The sequence below is a fragment of the Mastomys coucha genome, unplaced genomic scaffold, assembly GCF_008632895.1.
Source record: "Mastomys coucha isolate ucsf_1 unplaced genomic scaffold, UCSF_Mcou_1 pScaffold21, whole genome shotgun sequence".
NCBI classification, from domain to species: Eukaryota; Metazoa; Chordata; class Mammalia; order Rodentia; family Muridae; genus Mastomys; species Mastomys coucha.
Window position 1 is genome coordinate 174,614,402 of NW_022196904.1, and position 20,648 is coordinate 174,635,049.

At 45.3% G+C, this 20,648-nt stretch overlaps 1 protein-coding gene across 2 annotated transcripts in view; it reads left to right on the plus strand.

Annotated features, from left to right (window-relative positions):
- The window catches only part of Cnnm1 (cyclin and CBS domain divalent metal cation transport mediator 1), a 59,801-nt gene that overhangs the window by 17,169 nt on the left and 21,984 nt on the right, over positions 1-20,648 (plus strand). Inside the window, exons 2-7 of one of the 2 annotated variants that reach the window (XM_031390382.1) lie at positions 8,457-8,600; positions 11,764-11,904; positions 13,157-13,326; positions 15,405-15,504; positions 15,950-15,997; positions 19,834-19,896. In XM_031390382.1, the coding sequence (XP_031246242.1) occupies positions 8,457-8,600; positions 11,764-11,904; positions 13,157-13,326; positions 15,405-15,504; positions 15,950-15,997; positions 19,834-19,896 (666 nt within the window). The remainder of the gene's footprint in view (positions 1-8,456; positions 8,601-11,763; positions 11,905-13,156; positions 13,327-15,404; positions 15,505-15,949; positions 15,998-19,833; positions 19,897-20,648) is intronic. The other variant, XM_031390381.1, reaches the window with a different exon arrangement.

The window sequence follows — 20,648 nt, forward strand, 5'->3', positions numbered from 1 at the left end:
ATAAACCCCACTGCTTTTAACTCAGCCCAGACGTTTTCCAGCTTAAGGGACATGCCTCAACTCAGTGATGGCACATGCATTTAATCCCAGCACTTGGGAGGCAGAGGCAGGTAGATTTCTGAGTTCGAGGCCAGCCTGGTCTACAGAGTGAATTCCAGAACAGCCAGGGCTACACAGAGAAACCCTGTCTCGAAAAACAAAACAAAACAAAACAAAAATGCCTCAACTCTGGTAACTAAGCATTGGGGAGCTTTCTGTCTGAAGAATTACCTCTTGCCTCTGATGCATCATAATAAGATACAATGTACCCATGGACTTAGCTGACTTAAAGATTGTTACACTGGCTATTTTTAGGAACAGAGCGAGTAACTGTGCCAGGCCTCATGGCTTTGAACACTGCCATGGATGTGCAGAGCGGACCATTGAGTTTAGCCTGCTCCTCAGCAGCTGTAGCTCGGCATGGCTTTGCTTTTGTGCACATGTTCTCTTACTAGCAGTCATGACTCCAACAAAAGAACACTGCCTGCCCTAGGAATATGGCCACCACATGAGAGGGGACTATTTAATGGAGGTTGAAAGGAGGACCTAGGACATAGGACACAAAGGTTTCAGTGGGCCCGAAAGCAGGCTGGGGCCTATAAAATCACTTCTCGCTCATTCCTTAGGAAGTTTATGTCGTTCCCAACAGCATCTCACCAATTCCATGGCTCTTCTGTACCATCTAGAGAGCCTCTTGACAAACTGGAAAGTTCTATATAGTTGTAATAGTCATTCACCTACATTGTCTAATAGCCCACTTCTCTACAAAATTAGGGACAAACTGAAAGGAATCGGTTTGTCGTGATCGGAAGTCGTTTGACAGTTCCTAGTCAGTACAGGGGTGGCCCGGCAAAGAAGGTCACAGTCCAAATTCATGGAAGCTCATGAGGAAGCAGAAGAGGGAAGCAGGCACAGCATTGGCCCACTGGATGAGACATAATACAGGTTGAAGACCAACACTGGCTGAGAAAAATGAAAACAATGCTTTAGGCTATGAGAGCCCTGTTACTCCAGGCTTGCCCCAGTCTGAGTTTTGAGCACTCTTAAGCAATCCCTGAGAGCCAATGAAACATCTACTAACAGAGACAGCCCTCCCAAGGCTCGGCTTTGCCTCCGTTTGCTTTCAGATTCTGCCCCCTGCCATCTGTGACCAAGACCATGCCTCTGTCCATGATTTCCTCCTCCACGGTGTCCTCTCCTCCTCTGCTCTCGATGGCCTTTCGTAGGTCTACTGTGGGTCATCACATCCTAGACCACAAAGTGGCAGAATGCCGTCAGCAACACTCACCAGCACAACTCCTCAACCCCAAACCACTGTCGCTCTTCCCTTCCAATGTGTTCCCCTGGCGAACCTGCTTCTGCCTCACGCCTTCAAGTGGTTTGTAGCTTTAAACTTTTACTAACATCCTGTAACTTCAGCCATGAGCTATTGGGGCTTTTTATTCAAAAAATTTTTTTTCATAGAGCTGTAAATCATATGGCATAAAATTTACTCTTGTAAATGAAACATTTACGTCTTTAGTATACTAACAGAGTTATGAAAGCATCAAGGTCACCTAATCCCAGAATAATTCCTCATCCCAAAAGAAATCCTGAACGCAGTAGCTACCTATTTTCTTCTTTCCACCATTTCTGACAGCCGCCAATCTATTTTCTTCCTCTGTAGACTTGCCTGTTCTGGAAATATCCCATGAATGGAATCATACAGCAGGCAGCCATGTGCGCCTGGCGTCTTAGATCTGCTGTGTCTTCAAGGCATGTGTGTTTCATAGCATTACTTATCCCTTTTGTGACCAAACAACATTCCATTGTTGTTGTTTGTAGACTTACCATGATTTACTTGTTTGGAAACGTGGGTTGTGGATACTTCTAGGCTATTGTTAATAATGTTGGCCATATATTATCGGTGCGGGAGTGGAATTGCTGGACCATGTGATAGTTTATGTTTAATAGTGTGAAGAACTTCCACAGCACTACAGCAGTGATAGAGGATCCTTATTTCCTACATCCTCTCCAACATTTGTGATTTCTACAGCCATTCTAGTAGATACATAGTGATATTCCATTTCCATTTGATTTGAATTTCCCTAATGCTTATGATGCATGTTCAACATTTTTCACATGCTTATTGATCAATTACATATCTTCCTTACAGAAGCACCTATTCAAACCATTTGTCATTTTTGTAACTAGGTTGTCTTTTCATGAGATGTAGTATTTAAATCTTCATATATCCCAGAGACAGGTCATTGTACAATGACGCATGTCTGATGCCTAGCACTAGAGAACTTATATGGTAAATAGTGGTTTCTGTAAAAACAATAATAATAATAACAATAGCTATTGTCCTAACTGTAAATGAGAAATATTCACAGAGTATTGTGGTAGGAAAGAAGGGACTGAAAGTGTTTCAAATCTCCAGACTGGCTTCACATAAGACCACCTACAACACTCCCTCCTGAGGCTTAGGAAAAGAGGGATGCCAGGATAGGGCTCTGAAAGACCGACTTTCAAAAGAGAAGGAAGGACCTTAGGAGTGTTTACCATGGAAACAGCTGGCTGTCTCACTGTTGTATTAACTCAAAGCGGGGTTTTCTGATTGCCATCCCATTTCCTATGCCAGTCTGTCCCTCAGAAGGGCAGCTTCCTTCATTTGCTCGTTAATTTCTATGGCTGTGAAGGGAAATCCTTACATCTTAGTGTATATTAAATGTACAAAACAATTAACTTCATTGTGACTTCCATGTATACACATGATCATATACACAACCCTGAAGGGTATATCAGAGGCTGGTTGTAAAATGTTTCTAAATGGATTACATAGATACCATGTCTCAGTATCTTGATAAGCATATAAGTAAACCCTAAAATTCCTTTGTGACCCTTAAATTGACCTTATAAGGTATAGACCCTTTAAGTGTGTGTGTGTGTGTGTGTGTGTGTGTTTGTGTGTGTGTGTGGGTGGGTGTGTGGGTGTGTTTAAAATCTTTGCTGGGGTGGGTGTACATATCTTCCTGTGTATGAGGACAACTTTGGGCGTCCATAATGTAGAAGTTATTTATAAAACAGTAAATTGTTCGTGTATTTGATTCTAGCATATGAACTGTGGAACATGTGGCTGTGCTGTATGCAGCCTGAGCCCCACAGCACAAAAGGCATTCAGTTATAGCAAACAGTTTTAAGAAATCAGTTTGCCTAGATTTTCCATGATGTTACTCATTTGTTTTGTCATCTGCTAGCACATGTTAGCAGAAAAGTGAGAACAGGTGCCATAAGTTTAAGAAAAAATGTGTTGGAAATTGTTTTAATCTTTAAGTTGCACACATTCTAACAATTAGCATAATCTAATTTAAGCTACAAAACACTTCAGTCCAATCAGATAGGAAACAGTTGTTTCCTAGGGGAAACTTTCTGGAGCATCGAGGGAGGTTGAAATATTCGTTTAAACCTATAATATGCTATCAGGAATTAAATATTCTTGGTAGCATCTGTCATACTAGCTTTGTATTTCTATTTGCTCTCCAGTTATTTGCTCTCCAGTCTAGTTCAGCTTATCAAATACTCACCAGGTATTGGAGCGGTGAAAGAACCTGTTTAAAGATGTGACCCTTTGTCCTGAAGGAGCTCACCCTCCAAGAAAGTAACACTGATGGAGGACACATGAGTCACTAGTTACAAGTGGAAAGCTGCACTGGTACCAAAGGCTTCAGAGCCCAAGGCAGCAGGAGATCGGGTCTGATTCAGAATGAGATCAGTCGAAGGAACTTCTCCTGAACTGTAGCCTGAAGGGCCGCAGAGATGGGGTAGGGGAAAGCCATATTGTGAACTATTAGAAAGGGCACCAGGACGAAACTCAGGAAGTGGAGTTTATCTGGAACACCCAGAGGATAGACTGCTGATGGGATGTGGCAGAGTAAATACTGGGCAGAGCCACAGAGTACAATCTTGATGTTACTAAACAACTTGAGTTTAGACTTGATTCTATAAGTACTGTGTTAGTTACTGTATACTACCTCCGTTAGACACTTTTCCTGTTACCATGACAAAAGAGCTGCAAGAGCAACTTAAAGAAAGGGTTTCTTTGGCTGGCAGTAGTTGTAGGTTATATGTGTGTCCACCATGGAAAGGAGTCAGGAGGAGCTTAATGTGCTCGGCCACCCGAATCTTCAGTTGACAAGCAGAACACGCCAAATGCTGCGGCCAACTCCCTTACTCTCCTAGTCAGTAGGAATCTATCTAGATGATTTCTCTCAGGCATACCCAGAGGCTTGTGTCTCAGGTGATTCTAGATCCTGTCAAATTTAACAGTCAATATTAACCATTACATGCAAAGTTCTTGAACCTGACTGGCACGGCTAGAAGTGTAGAAACAGGTTGAAGTTTAGGTAGAAGATGGGAAAATTTTAGAGACCATTCATAAGTAGTAAAAATAAATAAATAAATAAATAAATAAATAAAAATAAAAAAAAATACCATCTTTCAAATATCATTTCCATTTCAAATCCCAAGGAGTATCTTTGCCTTTAAATTTTGATAGCTGTGGTGGTTAATCCCAATTGCCAACTTGATGAAGTCTGGAATTACCTGGGAGATGGCACCATAAGGTTACCTGTGAGGGTTTATCTTGACTGGGTTGATGTAGTAGGAAGAGCCACCTTAGGGTGTCACAATTCCCTAGGCTGAGGTACTGAACTGTAGAGGGGAAAGTGAGCTGAACACAGGTATCCATCTTTCTCTGCTTCTTGATGGAGGATACAGTGGTCCTCAAAGGCATCCATCTTTCTCTGCTTCTTGATGGAGGATACAGTGGTCCTCAAAGGCATCCATCTTTCTCTGCTTCTTGATGGAGAATACAGTGGTCCTCAAAGGCATCCATCTTTCTCTGCTTCTTGATGGAGGATACAGTGGTCCTCAAGGTCCTTCTGCTGTGATCCTCTCTGTGATGGACTAGAACCTCAAACTGTGAGGTTAAGTTGTTCTGATCAGATGTTTTATCACAGCAGCAGGAAAATGAAATGATAGCTAATTATGCTTCTGGAAAACCAGCTGCCCCTCTTAATTCTTGAATGATGTCTTTAACAATAGACAAGCAAAAGCTGCTCTGGGGGATTTTTCTTTTCAAGACTAATTCATCTGAGTCAGTAGCTCAGATTTTTCTTCTTATAAGTGCCTTAAATGGCCAGGACTATACAGAGAAACCCTGTCTCAAAAATAAATAAATAAATGCCTTAAATGTCTCATAGCCAAGAAAGAAGAACCACTCGGGTTTGCGTTTTAGAAACAGGACCAGGAAATATGTCTACATTATAAAAGGAAACAGACTGACCTGGAGGAAGGCACTTAGAAAATACTTCAGCCAGGCCTAACGGCAAAGACCCCATAATCCCAGCTTCTTAGCAGACAGGAACATCCAAGTTCAAGGCCAGCCTGGGTAACTTTGTGAGACCTTGTCAAAAAATAAAATGTTGGGGGTGGGGGTGGTGTTTGTTTTTTCCTAGGTTCGATTCTATCAGGAGAAAAGGGGGATGAGAAAGGGAGGGCAGCCTCAGGTTAGGAGTGGATACAGTTACGCAGCTGCAATCCAGCTCGGCCCCCTTTGGACTGTGTCACTTGAGGCTTGTCACTAACCCAATGTGTGGCCCACTTCTTTCCTTTGTAAAGTGGGTGTAATGCTGGTACTCACTTTCCAGCTCTTTTGAGGATTAAATCATTTGACATGTGTCAAGTATTCCAAATAGTGTCTGGCATGAAGCAAGAGCTCGACAAATGTTAGCGCTTGTTAGGTTGTTAGACAGCGAAAACATAACATCTGCCACATTAGTCAGAATGTTCCCGCTATAAACACCTTAAACAAGGAAGGGTTTCTTTGGTTCCTGGTTTCATCCTGTCCCCAAGGGGAGCCATGGTGGCTGGGAGAGAGCAGCTCACATCATGGCAGCCAGGAACCAGAGAGAGAATGGTTGTGGAAACAAGCTTTCTCCTTTTCCTTATATCCTATCTGTGCTGAGGCACATTGATGGTGCCACAGGTACCCAGAGTGGATCTTGCTCCTCTTCCTCCTCCTCTTCCTCCTCCTCTTCCCCCTTCTCCTCCTTCTCTTCTCCTCCTTTTCCTGCTCCTCCTCCTCCTCCTCCTTCTCCTCCTTCTCCTTTTCCTCCTCCTCCTCCTCCTCCTTCTCTTCTCCTCCTTCTCCTCGTCCTTCTCCTCCTCCTCCTCCTTCTCCTACTTCTCCTCTTCTTCGTCCTCCTCCTCCTCGTCCTCCTCCTCCTTCTCCTACTTCTCCTCCTATTCCTCTTCTTCCTCTCCCTTTTCCTACTTCTCTTCCTCTTCCTCCTCCTCCTCCTTCTTCTCCTCTTCTTCCTCCTCCTCCTTCTCCTACTTCTCCTCCTCTTCCTCCTCCTCCTCTTCCTTTTCCTACTTCTCCTCCTCTTCCTCCTCCTCCTCTTCCTTTTCCTCCTCCTCCTCCTCCTCCTCCTCCTCCTCCTCCTCCTCTTCCTCCTCCTCCTCCTAACCCTTCCTAGAATTGCCTTCATAGAAACACCCGGAAATGTGCCTTACTGCCTCCTAGATATCTCTCGATCCAACCTAGTTAATAATCAAGATGACCGTCACATCTGCCCATGTTACATTATAGCTTAGTAAACCTTTTTTACAAATCTACCAGCTGTGTGGCCAGTTCATGGGCACTGGCTATTCTAGCTAGAGTATTGCTAACAAGTCATCCCCAAAACAGAGATAGAAAACAATCCTCATCTTATTACACTAATGGCTTCTAAGAAAAAAATGATAGGATAACTTTTCTCTGCTTTACAGTACTTAGGCCATCACTAGGGAGGACAAGAAAGCCTGAGTCAGCTGAGAGGGAAGCACCCACTTTCAAGATGGATTCTGGAACCATGGTGGCCTCAGGGTAGTCAACGACCATCTCACAGGGTCTCTACGGCAGACGCTGTTGTCTCTTATCACCCAGCCTCAGGGGTACAGAACAAGCCCACCCAGTTTCAGGGTCAGGACATCTTAGCTGCAGCCTTCCATGGAGGCAGTTCCAAAAATCTGCAGGCTTGGTTTTGGTCCCTGATTCCACGTGAGTGATGGCAACTCAGTGGCAGTTAAATAATTTACCTGACGGCATAATAACCAGTATGCCTAAACTGGGAGACTGACTTCTAACCTAATTCTCTCCGGTCTTACTTTTTCAATTAGGCTCTTCAGTCTCCTTCAGCTAATCAATTCTTATCAATGTGTCAAAGTTCAAAGAAAAAAAAAGTAACTGGGTTACATTTTAGATACATGTTAGAAAGCTTCCCTAAAAAGAAACATAGGTTTTCAGAAGCAAGAAGCTCGTGGAGGTGAGGAAGGATGGAGGTAGTGTGGGTAGCAGGTAGAGTGGTGTGCTAGATAGGAGGAGTGGCTTCTAGTGGCTCGACCACAGTACAGTGCCCTACTTGACAATGATTAACCACATATTTCAAAACAGCTAGTACACACAGACATGACTCAAGGACACGATGAGGGTTGAGATGGTAGACATGCCAATGCCTTGATCTGACCATTACTTATTGTGTAAATGTTTTCAAATGTTACATTGTACATCCAACCTATATGCAAACTAACCTTATAAAATATAATCAAGTGCCACATGGTGGTGATGCTGTGGCTAACAATAAACTGTGTAGAATGGCCTTGTAAAATTGTCATCTAGTGATGATGTAACCATTAGTTTACATAAGTGCTATATTAGTTAGAGTTTCTATTGCTATGATGAAACACCATGACCAAAAAACAAGCTAGGGAGGAAAGGGTTTATTTAGCTTACATATCATATTCCATTGTGAGAAGCCAGGCAGGACTCAAACAGGGCAGGAACCTGGAGGCAGGAGCTAATGCAGAGGCTATGGAGGAGTGCTGCTTTCTGGCTTGCTTCTCAAGGCTTGCTAAGCCTGCTTTCTTATAGAAGTCAGGACCACCAGCCCAGGGACAGCACTGGTCACAGTGGGCTGGGCCCTCCCCAACAATCACTAATTTAAAAAAAGTCCTACAGACTTGCTTACAGCCTCTATTGTACACAGACATTTTTCTCAATTAAGGTTCCCTCCCCTCTGATGACTGTAACTTGTGTCAAGTTGACAGAAAACTAGGCAGTGCATATGTACTCTGTGATATTCACACAATGAAGCTGCCTAACAGTTCCGGTCTGAGAACCTGCCCTTATCAATGAGCAACACACATCTGTGTTTCTTTGAGTATCAGGCTCCCATTGGTAAGAACGTGCCACAAATTCCCTATCTTCAGATGGTTCTGGGGTGAGTTCAGTCCTGATTTTGATCAAATAGAAACCCTGTATTGTTTTCTCACAAACAGAAATCGCCTTTGAAGATGATCCCAGATGGTTGACTATGGTTTCATTTGTTCTCTAGGAAAATCTCACCTGGCCATTGTCCAGAGAGTCAACAACGAGGGTGAAGGAGACCCTTTCTATGAGGTGATGGGCATCGTCACACTGGAGGACATCATAGAAGAGATCATCAAGTCGGAGATCCTTGATGAGACTGACCTCTATAGTAAGTGTGGGTCCCTCCTGCTCCTGTGGACTCCCAGGAACGCATGAGGTTGATAAACAATGGGGAAGGCAAGTCTGGCGCCCATGTGTCAGCCATGGCCATCCAGGGCTAGCATGGCAGGATACCCTGGCCCACATTATCCTGAGTCACTGGGGACATGGTGGTGAGGTGTTATCAGAAGGGAACTTTCCAGAACACAGTTAAAACTGGGGAAAGATAGCGTGGCCTTCAAACGGGGGCAGGGGGGATGGCTAGGAGAAATACAATGTGCTCAAGAGGAGGCCCAGGGGGCTCTCTGCTCCAGTTTCTGCCCCCTGCATTGTTCCATGGTGACTCTTGGTCTACCTAGAGGCAGAGCCCAGTTCCCCTTGGAACTCCTCACACTGGACCACCAGTGAGCAAGGATGAACACTGTCATAGCACTGCCCTTTGCTCAAGCCAAAAGGCTAAATGCCCCTGTTGGATGCTGTTCTTGGCCCTCATGCCTCCTGGCCTCTGGGTCAGGTCCCTGTGTGGCTCCTTCCTGCTTCTGCCTCTGGTCTCTTCCTCTCCCTGCACCCCTCAGGAACAATATGGCCTCCACTTTGTAGTGAATGACAGCTTCAGGCCCATAGGCCTTATCAACGATTTGTTTGCCAGCAATACAAGGACTTGCTTTGTCTCCAGAATTGGAATGTTATCTAAATCCATGGGAGTCTCTGGCCAGGAAATGCTTCCTCCCCAGAGTTCCATCTCCTCTGATGGCCACCCCATTTGCTTCCTGGGGATATCTCATTTGAGATGAGCAGCCTCGGTTTGCCAGAGTAATCTTCCAGAAACTGTTTCCTCAAGCAGAAGGCTGTGGTGCCATATGGCAGGGACACCTGTGGGCCAAGAAGAGATCAAATCTAAAAGATGGGCCAGCCCTTACTGAAAACAAGCTAAGTGTCACCTCACCTCTCTTCAGGGACCTGGGAATGCAGTACTGAGCATTTTCAAACAAGGTGGAGCTCAGAAAGAACCTTTCCCATTCCAGGCTCCCTTCTCTGCCCACCACCCTTGCTCTTGAACTCCCAGGATCCTTAAATGCAAATTGATGAAGACTACATTGTAATGTTAGTAGTTGGTAGAAGGCTAAATTAGTAGTCTCTTCCTGGAGTAGTGATTTAAATAACCCTAATGCTTCAAGTACCCACTATTAAAATCAAGGGACTAAAGGGAGAGATTATAGGGATGTCTCTACTAGGAAAGGTTAATGACACGCTGGCAGACACATAAGCAAGTATGTCATATAAATCAGAGGCCACTCACTAGTGACAGCAGAGAAAATGGGTTCCAAATCTCCCCCTTGATGCTCACTTTCTGCATGAGCCTGTTCCTGGAGGAGAGGACCAGCGGTTCCATAAGGGCCACGAAGAGGTGGACAAGTCAGAATACTGTGTTTCTTCTTGTGTGACTGTGACTTGGATACCTGGGTCAGAATCTTCCAACCTTCTCAAGCAGAGTGAAAGTAAGGTTGAAGTGGGAGCCAGGCGCCCCCAAAGGCCCAGAGGCGAAGGCAGGCCCACTAGAGCTGTGTGGATGCGAGACAGTCCAAGGCCTGAGAGAAGCAAGTTCCAGAAGAGGGTGGGAGAGAAGGAAGCTGGAACCTGAGGCCCTGGTTTGCTGCTGTGAGGACGCATCCCTTTGGCCTCTAGTGTGTCCACTGCACCACAAGCCCTGAGGCCCTGCTGTTTTCCAGGCTGAGTATGAAGGGAACAGGGACACATCGCTTTCCCCTCCCCACAGTGCAGGTGAGGTGGGTTAGCATTTCCATTTTTTTTTTCAACACTCTGAGAAAGCAACAGAGAAGTGGTCAAAATAAACACTTCCTCCACTTAAAAAAATTGTATGTATGTGTAGTCACATATGATGTACATAAACGTGAATCTGCACGTGTGTATGTGTAGACACATGATGTACATAAATGTGAATCTGCATGTGTGTATACTCATGTAGACTTTTCCCTTTTTTAAAAGATTTATTTCATACGTGTGAGTACATTGTCCCTGTCTTTAGCCTCACCAGAAGACAGCATCAAATCCTAATATAGGTAGGTGATTGTGAGCCACCATGTGGTTGCTGGGATTTGAACTCAGGATCTTTGGAAGAGCAGTTGGTGCTCTTACCCGCTGAACCATCTCACCAGCACCATCCTAATTAGTTTTTTACTTGCTTTTTTTTTAAAGGAAAAGACTAGGGGGCTGGAGAGATGGCTCAATGGTTATGAGCACCGACTGCTCTTCCAGAGGTCCTGAGTTCAAATCCCAGCAACCACATGGTGGCTCACAACCATCCATAATGAGATCTGACACCCTCTTCTGGTGGGTCTGAAGACAGCTACAGTGTACTTATTTATAATAATAAATACTTAAAAAAAAAAAAGAAAGAAAAACTAATTAGGAGAAACATGTTTCTCAGTGCATACACAGTGCCCAGTGTACATCTGAAATTCCAGGTTCTGCCTACTCCTCATCTGAAGAATCCGCTGTGGGAAAATTCTATACGCACGCTCCCTCCTTTTCCTTTTGTTTTCCTTGTATTTCCCATGATCCTTTCTCCACAGGGTCCTGAGGGAAGCAGGAGAATTGTGAATGGGAGGAGAGTGATACGGCTAAGCTACCACCCCTGGTGTGGCTTAACCCCACAGGAAAGAGACTAGGTGAACTCTGCTCTAAGGAATGAAAGAGGACAGAGGGAGAAACTCCAAACCCCTTAGTGCCAAGACCCCCAGCAGCCTATGTCTATATGACATTGTCTAAACACTGACAGGTACAGCTGCCTCTTAGAGTCCTGCAATAACTGCACAGGTAGAGAAGTTATTAAATGTCTTGTATGGATAAAGCAATCAAAAACTCTGATGCATGGAGAGTTGGCACAGCTCTCGGGTAAGGGAACCAGCCTGAGAATTCTGGGCGTGAAAACTTCCCCACCCCACCCCCTGCCAGCTTTCCCCACCCCTTCATCTACCACCTTTGCACAAACAACACGGAACCATCTGCTGCCTGCAGGCTCCTGCTGGGAGGGAGTTGGCCGAGCCTCCTACAGTTGGCACTGCAGAAGTGTGTGGTCCCAGAGAATCTGTGTAAGCATCCAAAGACCAACAATGATTCTGACTGTCATTATTTCCCCTGTGGCCCTACAGCTGATAACCGGAAAAAGCAGAGGGTCCCACACCGGGAAAGGAGGCGGCACGATTTCTCTCTGTTCAAGCTTTCAGACTCGGAGATCAGAGTCAAGATCTCACCACAGCTGCTGCTTGCCACACACCGCTTCATGGCCACAGGTAGGACCTGCGCCACCCACCCCGTCCCTCAACACTTTGAGTAGAATCTAGCATGGCACCAGGCACCACGTCTCTTAATATCCTCCATCCCCATCCGGTGTGCCACTGCCAGGGACAACCGGGGTTTGAGAAAGAAGGCTGCCTCCTATGGGGTCGCTGGTAGCTCCAGGCTCCCTGCTGTGTTGTTGGAGAGGAAGTAAATACTATCTACCAGAAAAGAAGTAAGGACCCCACAGCAGAACTTCCATTTCCTCCTCGGAAGCCTGAAACCAACCTCCTCCATCCTACTGGGATCGGGGTGCCCAGACCTTTGTCCCACCAAGCAGCAAGCCCCTGTGTTTTGCTCCCCACCAGGAGTCTGGAGTGGGGATCCTGGTGCCCTTAGAAAGAAAAACAGGTATAGGAACCGAGATCCTTTTTATGAAGAGGCTAGAATTTGCCTTCGAACCCTCTGACATCATTCAACCCTAATTAACATGCTCACTAGAATGATCCATCCATGACTAAGTCCCATTTTTAGCTAATACAATATATACTCATTGAGGATAGAGTGGGTGCTAACCAGAGGTGTCCAGGTGCTAAGAGGTGGGTAACTATAAAGTGGGGCCTCCTTCCAGTAGAATTCTCAACATGCAATCTTGTCTGAATGTAGTTTTTTTTTTTAAATCATGGATCAGTTGCCCAAAGCAAAGCAGCTTCATCTGCTTAGTATAGTACTACAAGTATCGATATATAATACCTATTAATAGTTAAGTATGATAAATGATATTTTACATTATTGGCAAGGTATTATTTAAGTCATTACCTCTCTATTAACTTGGGATTTCATTTCAGCCAGCAGGTGAATGTTATCCAGATAAGCCAGACTCAATTCTCTGCGTGTCATTCTACTATAAAATTAGAGACCTTGTCATGCCCATGACTTAGTTGTCCGGGTACAACTCTAAATAAAATCAAGGAGAAAAGTCATAACGAAACTAACATTCCCCAAATGCTGTTTCTCCCGAGACATCAATGAAGCAATACCTCATAAGACATAGAGAAGGTCCTAGGATGCTCACTGGGGATTCAAATTCCTCAATCTGAGGGATTTATTTGCAGAACCCCCAGCCTACTTAAGGGTCTTGTTCTAGATGAACCCCCAGATGCTGCACTCGCCCCTGCCAGCTTTTGCAGCTGGATTGGGGGAGGCGCAGGTGCAGATGTCCACTACCCCCCTCCCCCACATCCCCCCCCCCTTGCTGCCTTCCAGAAGTGGAGCCCTTTAAGTCTCCGTACCTTTCGGAGAAGATCCTGCTCCGGCTTCTGAAACATCCCAACGTGATCCAGGAGCTTAAGTTTGATGAGAGGAACAAGAAAGCGCCAGAGCACTACCTCTACCAGCGCAACCGCCCCGTGGACTATTTTGTGCTGCTTTTACAGGTGGGTGTCAAGGTCAGGGGACCTGAGCAGTGAGGTAAAGGAGAATTGCTCTGGCTTTTCTTCCCCTGTGGCCGGGTGCCTAGAGAACATGGCCAATGGGGTAGGCATCCTTGTATTACCCACAGGAAAGCCACGGTATCCTGGGAGCCGTAGCTTCCCCTGTGGTCTTTCATCTGAGCGCTCAGGCATGGCTGGGGGACAGTAAGAAGTCTGTATGTTCAGTAAAGGCCTTCTGCTTCTGAACTGAAAGAGCCGGTGGAATCCTGAAATCTCCGGGTGTCTGCTTGTGTATCCCACCACCCCGACTGCCTCCTGGTGTGGATATGATTCTTCTTAAACCCTCTCTTCTGTTGACCTGACTCTCTGCATCTCTGACTTCCACGCTGGCCCTGGCTCTGCCTCCTGGACCACATGGGACACATTTATTCTCTGTGGTTCCCTGAAACATCTTCCTCTGCAGAGGGTCAGAAAGGAAGACAATGACTGAATGGAAAAAGGTATCAATTGCCTTCCCTGGTACCTGGACAGGCCTGCCTTAAGTGTATATCACAGCTGTGCATGACGGCACATGCCTGTTATCCCAGCACTCAAGAAGCTAAGGCAGGAGGATAGCTGTGAGTTTTAGAATAGTCTGATCTACATATTGGGTTGTGGGCAGGCCGAGCTACTTGGCAAGAATCTGTCTAAAATAAAATTAATTACTTAATTAAAAGTGTCAGTCCACTGGAACACAGCTTATCCTGTCCTGGCCCCCATCATGAGTCCATCACTGGCTCCATGTCTCTCCCCAGCAGAGTTTTTATAGGCCCTAGAAACAGTGATGGCTTAAGATCCTAGTCAAGATCATATTGAGTTAGAACTGGCCTCTGTCCACTCTGTCCATTGTAGTCCACTTCAGCATGTCCTTTTTATGCCACGATTTGTCTCATATATATCATTCCAAGTAACCTCAGTAAAATGATTGTTCTACCCCCCATAAATGGGGTCATTTTCTTCATCGTTAGAAATGGATCGTGTTACTTTGTGTACGTAATGCAAGGACACATGCAATCCTTCATCTTATGCTAACAAAAAGTTTTCAAATAAAAAGTTGAAGGGAATAAAATAGAAAGAAGCTAGACTCCGGAATTGGAAAGACTTGCCTTTGAAATGTCATTGTTTCTATTTGCTAACAAACCCTGGCCAAGCCAGTGAACCTCTCTGAGCCTGAATCAATTCATCTGTCAACTGGACATAAAAATGTTACATATGCCAGGAGGCAGTGTTTATTTTAAACATTTTATTATAGAAAATTATCCAAAAGGTAGAAAGAAGAAAAAAATGTAACTATTACCTTGCTTCAACAACTGTTGACATTTTGTCAAGAATTCATAACCCTCCCATTTGCAAATATTTGTTTTGAAAAAAATGCAAAGATGCCAGGCATAGTGGTGCACACCTTTAATCCCAGCACTTGGGAGGCAGAGACAGGCGGATTTCTGAGTTCAAGGCCAGCCTGGTCTACAGAGTAAGTTCCAGGACAGCCGGGGCTACACAGAGAAACCCTGCAGGGCTGGCTGTGAGAATCCACAAGATACACACAACAGCATCAGCTGCATAAAGGTTGCTATACATACTCACGGTAGTTATCATTATCATTGACAATGAATATTAGTTATCACTGTCATCGATGGTGAATTCAACAAGAGCAGATTCTATCTCAGCCAGACCCAGAAATGGTCTCATCTCAGAGACTAAGTCAGCGAGGCTGTGTACTAAGCTCTGGCTTAGCTAAGCTCTGGCTTGGCGTGCTTTAGGCCTGTGTTCTCCAAAGGCAGCTACAGTGTATCGGGAAAGCTTGGTGAGTCACAACCAGGTGTGCTCTAGGGTTGAGAAGGCAGTGAATTCACTGCAAGGGGCTTCTGAAGCTGGAGCTTGTGTTTCTGTAAAGTAAATCTAGGCAGAATTTAACACTGCCCTGTGATAATGTGAGTCCATTTGTCAATGCCCACAAAAGTCCTTGGCATCTGAGCAGATGCAAGAACTGCAAGTGCCCATCCCAGCCTCAGCAAGCTCCTTACACTCCTTTCTCTCTCCAGGGGAAAGTGGAAGTGGAGGTTGGTAAGGAAGGCCTTCGCTTTGAGAACGGAGCCTTTACTTACTATGGTGTTCCAGCCATCATGACCAGCGCTTCATCAGGTACTCCAGTTCTCAAGCCGGAATTTTATCAGGGAAGCAGTGGGGTCGCCAAGAAAAGTCTAGGCTCAAGTCATGACTCTTGTTTTGACTCCTGTTAAAGACCTTCAAAATAAGCTATTTTGCTTCCTTTGCTCTCGTTTCCTGCTGTGCAAAAAGGGCATAAAAATAACTTTTCTTCCGATTTTGTTTGGCTTTAAGAATAAGCAGAAGGAAACTGAGTTGGGAGTGGAAAGGTAATGATGTAGCAAGCGTTGGAGTGGAGAACATGGTTTGCAGTGAGAAAGGACACGTTGTTTCCTTTTACCCCTCTTTCTTACCCTCCTGTCTGATTGCCTGATTTCTGCAGGGTTTAATTGGTGCTGGGGTGGAGTACAAGTGGAGATTTCTATAAATCGTTATGTTTTCTGAATTACTTCTGAAACCCACTGCACCCTTCTGTCCTTAGATAATGACGTGCGGAAGGTTGGAAGTCTGGCTGGATCCTCTGTCTTCCGTATGTATCTCTCAAACCCCCTCCTCATGTCTTCCCCACCATGGTCCTGCCTCAGCCCTCTCTGGGAACCTGAACCAAGCTATTTGAACAAGGGCTGTGTTAATGCAAATGCTGGCAGCTTCTTTGCAAGGCTCTGCTAGGAACACTGCCTCCCACCAGGTACCCACAGAGCACGGAGGCTTAGCTTTTGTGTGTCTGGAACATGTTCTCTGTTTATGCACAAGTAATGAACGGAAGTGTGGCTTACAGGGGGCCAGGGGTGGTGCCATGAGTTGCCACCTGCCAGGCAATGCAGGCAGTTGATCTGTATGCTCTGGTGGGGGGGTGGGGGTTCAGTCTTTCCTTCTCTTCGATGGTAATTAACCCTTAGCCTTTATCTGAAGTGCTGTAAATTTTCTTTGTCTGTGATGTTTGTCCTCAGGAGAAGGTAGCTGTGGCACTCGGTGTTGTAAATCAAGGCTTGTGCAATCTGTTGCTTAGCCATTGCTCTTTCCTTGCCTTCAGCCTTTCAGTCTGTGACAAGGTGGCTGCCAGCTGGCCATGCATGCTGCTTGGGGGCGTGGGCTGGCACGGGGCTAGTGGCTGGCTTGATCTGCCCTTCCATGCTCTACCTTCTTGCTAGTTTCTGTGTAAAATCGGTGTGTTTGTGTGTAGAAAGCATGGCTTCAATTGTGATCTAAAGGTAGTCTAGAAAGAATTTTCTCTAGAATTTCTTTAAGTTCGTTGGTTTAAATTTTGCAGTGTCTACTTTGATATCAAATGGGGTATTTCTGTTCATCATAAAAGAGATTTTACATAGTGTTTTAGATTTGAATTTATCAAAAGGCTTCGAAGCATCATATGCCAAGAACAGCAAGGTAGATGTCACTTCAGAATAAGAAAAGAGGGCTGGCTGTATAGAGCAGTGGTCAAGTCGTTGTTTAGCAAGGGCAAGGCCCTGAGTTCAAATCCCAGCCCCACAAAAAAATAGATAATAAATAAATTTAATTAAAAATTTAATAAGAAAAGGTGAAGAAGTTGATGACTTAACCCAGATGGGACATCTCCTGTGCCATGACTAGTTCATGAAGCACAATGGATACAGATTTTAGATCCATTGTGGTCCAGAATTCAATCGCTATATGGACACAATAGAATAATTTACCATGTCATTTTACCTTCTAGCCCACCAGCTGGCTGGCGTGAAGTCTTAAGTATCTGTTCTACCCACAGGATATAGAACTTGAGGTGAAGCAGATCTGTTTTTTTTAAAAAAGAGAGAAAGGAAAAAGGAAACTGTAATATAATATGGTATTTATGCCAGCCAATAACCATTGAGCAAGGTTGATAAAAGGAGCATCAGTACTCAGTATAGAGTACTCAGTATAGATAGAGTACTCAGTATAGAGAGCTGAAAAGGTGAGAGACAGATTCCAGGACCAGGTAACGCGTAACCCCTTCATTCTCAGAAGGAGGCACCAGACATCACTTTAGATCCTGCTCCTGGTACTGTAACATGCTACCTAGAAGTTCTGACTCTGCTCCAGCTCTTCAAAAAGAGCTGTGAAAAGAGAAAAACAAAAAACAAAGAGTTTCGTAGGTCTCAACACCCCTTCCCTCCCTCCCCAACTCTCAGGACAGTCTTCAAAAAGGGCTAGCAAGGGGGAGGGTTCATCAGGAAAGGGCCCTTGCTCCTGAGTCTGATGACGGAGCTCATTACCCTGGAGCCCACACTGGAAAAGGAGAGAACTGACCTTCCCCCACATGCTAAGCCACACCTACCCTAGACACAGATACATAAACTAAAAACAAATTCAGTCCAGTAGGAAGGTATTATCTGACTTCCTCGGATCCTAGTTCTCTCAGAAATCCTTCAGTTTTATCAGTGAAAAGAGTAAACTTGCAACCTTAGTCTTTTTACTTCCTATTTTATTAATTTTTTTTTTTTTTTGAGACAGGGTTTCTCTGTATAGCCCTGGCTGTCCTGGAACTCACTCTGTAGACCAGGCTGGCCTCGAACTCAGAAATCCACCTGCCTCTGCCTCCCAAGTGCTGGGATTAAAGGCGTGCGCCACCACCGCCCGGCTAATTTTTTTTAAGATAACATACAAAGCGATGGGTTATACCATGGCATCTTCATATACACGAGTCATTATACTTTGTATTTGACTAACTAAAGGGAAACATTAAATTCTCTTTCCTTTCCCACGCTTCTGAGCCTTTGCACATACATGCTCAGGAAAGACAAAGAACATTGCCCAGCAGGGGAAAAGAGGCTGTCCGTCCTCCAAATCCTTCCCCCTGAGTGAAGTGTGAGCTAAAGTCTGCCCCACCTCAGGGTTGTTCTCTGAGCTGGTGCTGATGTCAAGGTCCAGGAGCCCGGGTTCCACATTCTGCCAGCCAGGAACATCAGCATGTAGTCAGGAGATGAAGCCTGAGCGTAAACCACACCGTGACAGGACAGTCCACTCTCGCAGGGCCTAAACCACACCGTGACAGGACAGTCCACTCTCGCAGGGCCTTGACAACCTGCAAGTTGGTTCAACACCTGTGACTTGTGTCTCAGCGTTGAACCTGAGGTTGCAGAGAATTCTCCCAGGTGTTCCTGAGTGTGACCCAGGAAGCACAATCTATACTCCATTCTCTGCTGCTTTTTGAGGCAATGTCTCACTGTGTAGCCCGACTGGCATAGAACTTGCTACGTAGACCAGAACCCACAAAGATCTGCCTGCCTTTGGCTGCGTGCCATGCCACGGTGCCCGGCTCACACTCTATTCTTTATCTGGCTTTCTAGAGGAGCCTCACATGAGCTATGCATGGGGCCGGGAGAAGGAGCCTTCCATTTGCTTAGCAAAGTAGACATTTAATTTAGGAAGAACTGATTCTCCTGGAGACTGGGGTTTCTTGCTCCAGCGTGTCTCCAAACAGAGGCCAGTGCAAACACTCATTAACATCCTATGGCAGACTGGTTACCAGGTAGGTAGAAGCCCCTCCTCTTCCCCTGCTTGGATAAGTAATCTCAGATCAGATCTGTGCTGTAGGAGATGAGGACCCAGACGCTGCCTGTCTCATGAGCCTTCATCCTGTAGATCGCTTGCATTTGGGTCCTGGGAAGGGATTCTGAGAATGGTCAGATAAGACAGAGCTCTGTGTGGACCAGTACATCAGGATTAGCATGAGGAAAGGGCCGAAGTCTGCGCAGTCCACCCCACTAAGCCACGAGTGATAGCACCATTTCTGTCTCTGGGAATAGAGAAAGGGGGAGAGAAAAGAGAAGAAAAGGAAGGTGCTTTGGAACATTTGTGATCTCTAGAAACCACCTGATTTGATTCATAAAGTTGACTCACAGCTGAGCCACTAGAATCCTGGAGTCCAGGCAGGATGCAGCCTCCTAGCAGATGCCCTCACAGGAGCATCCTGGTCTCTGAATGGCTACCCGAGTGCTTCCTGTCATTGAACAGGCTACATGTGAGCACTGGGGGAGCAGAGGGCAGGGCACAGTGCTGGGCTCTAGCAGGCTAGGCAGCTTAAGGTGGGTCCCTCAGCGAGAAGGCTGCTTATGTGCCCCCTCCAAGGGCACTGGCTGTGCTAGTCGCTGGCATCTGTGAGTCCCGCTGAGGTGATTGCTTATCCTCTCAGGAGACCTTCAGCGGAGCTCATTTTATTTTGTCTCTCTGGAGAGTGACTCCAGAGACGTAGAATTCCTGTGCTTTCCAAAGCAAGGTTTATTTTTGCCAAGAAATGTGATATTGTGACGAACCAGGAACAGACGCTCTCACCCACTTTGCTTTTTGTCTCTCTTCTTTTGTGTTTATCTTCCCTGTGCCACTCGCATGCCCTTGGCCCCGACTCCTTAGTGCCAGTCTCTGTGTCTCGTACCTTCGCCTTCAGCAGAGGGGACTCTCTGGCAGGCTCCCCAGGTAAACATGCATGAGGATCTTGGGTCTCTGTAGATCCAGTCGGATAGCAGGAGGCATTTGGTCCCCTCTCACGGTCCTGCATGAGAACTGGTCTCTACGCACAGGCAGGCTGGTGACTAAGACATAAAGCATCGCACAAATAACACTCATTTGCATAGAGTCAGGCATTTTCCTGCCAGGAAATATACATATATATGTATATATGTATATAAATATACATATAGAAATATACATATAAATATATATTTTTATATGTACATATATATGTATATTTCCCTATATATCTGTGTATACGTGTGGAATCATGGTTGAGGTGAGAAGTAATTTATGTCCTCCCACATAACTTGACTCTTGCTGAGGAGTGGAGGGGTAAGAAGTGCAGGAGAAGAGACGGAGGAGATGATGGACAAAACACTGTCCTACCTTCCCAGCATCTCTTTTTCTTCGACCTTTGCTTCCCTGTAGTTAACCACTAACCCATTCTCCTCTCCTTAGTACTCTACTGTGTGATAGTATATGAATTTCTGCACATACAGAGGTTACTACTCTATGTAAAAGTGTCCAAATAGCTTTTCATTAGGTGTTACTCCTCATGTTAATGATATAAAACTTGATGGTTTTCTTGTTAAATCTAATGAAACCTATTAGAGTACTCAGCAACCCAATGACTGTTGGGTACAGCAAATCTGAATATTAAATAGCTGATTATGTTGTTTCTATCTTTAGAAGTTTATCTCTTAGTACCATGGAGT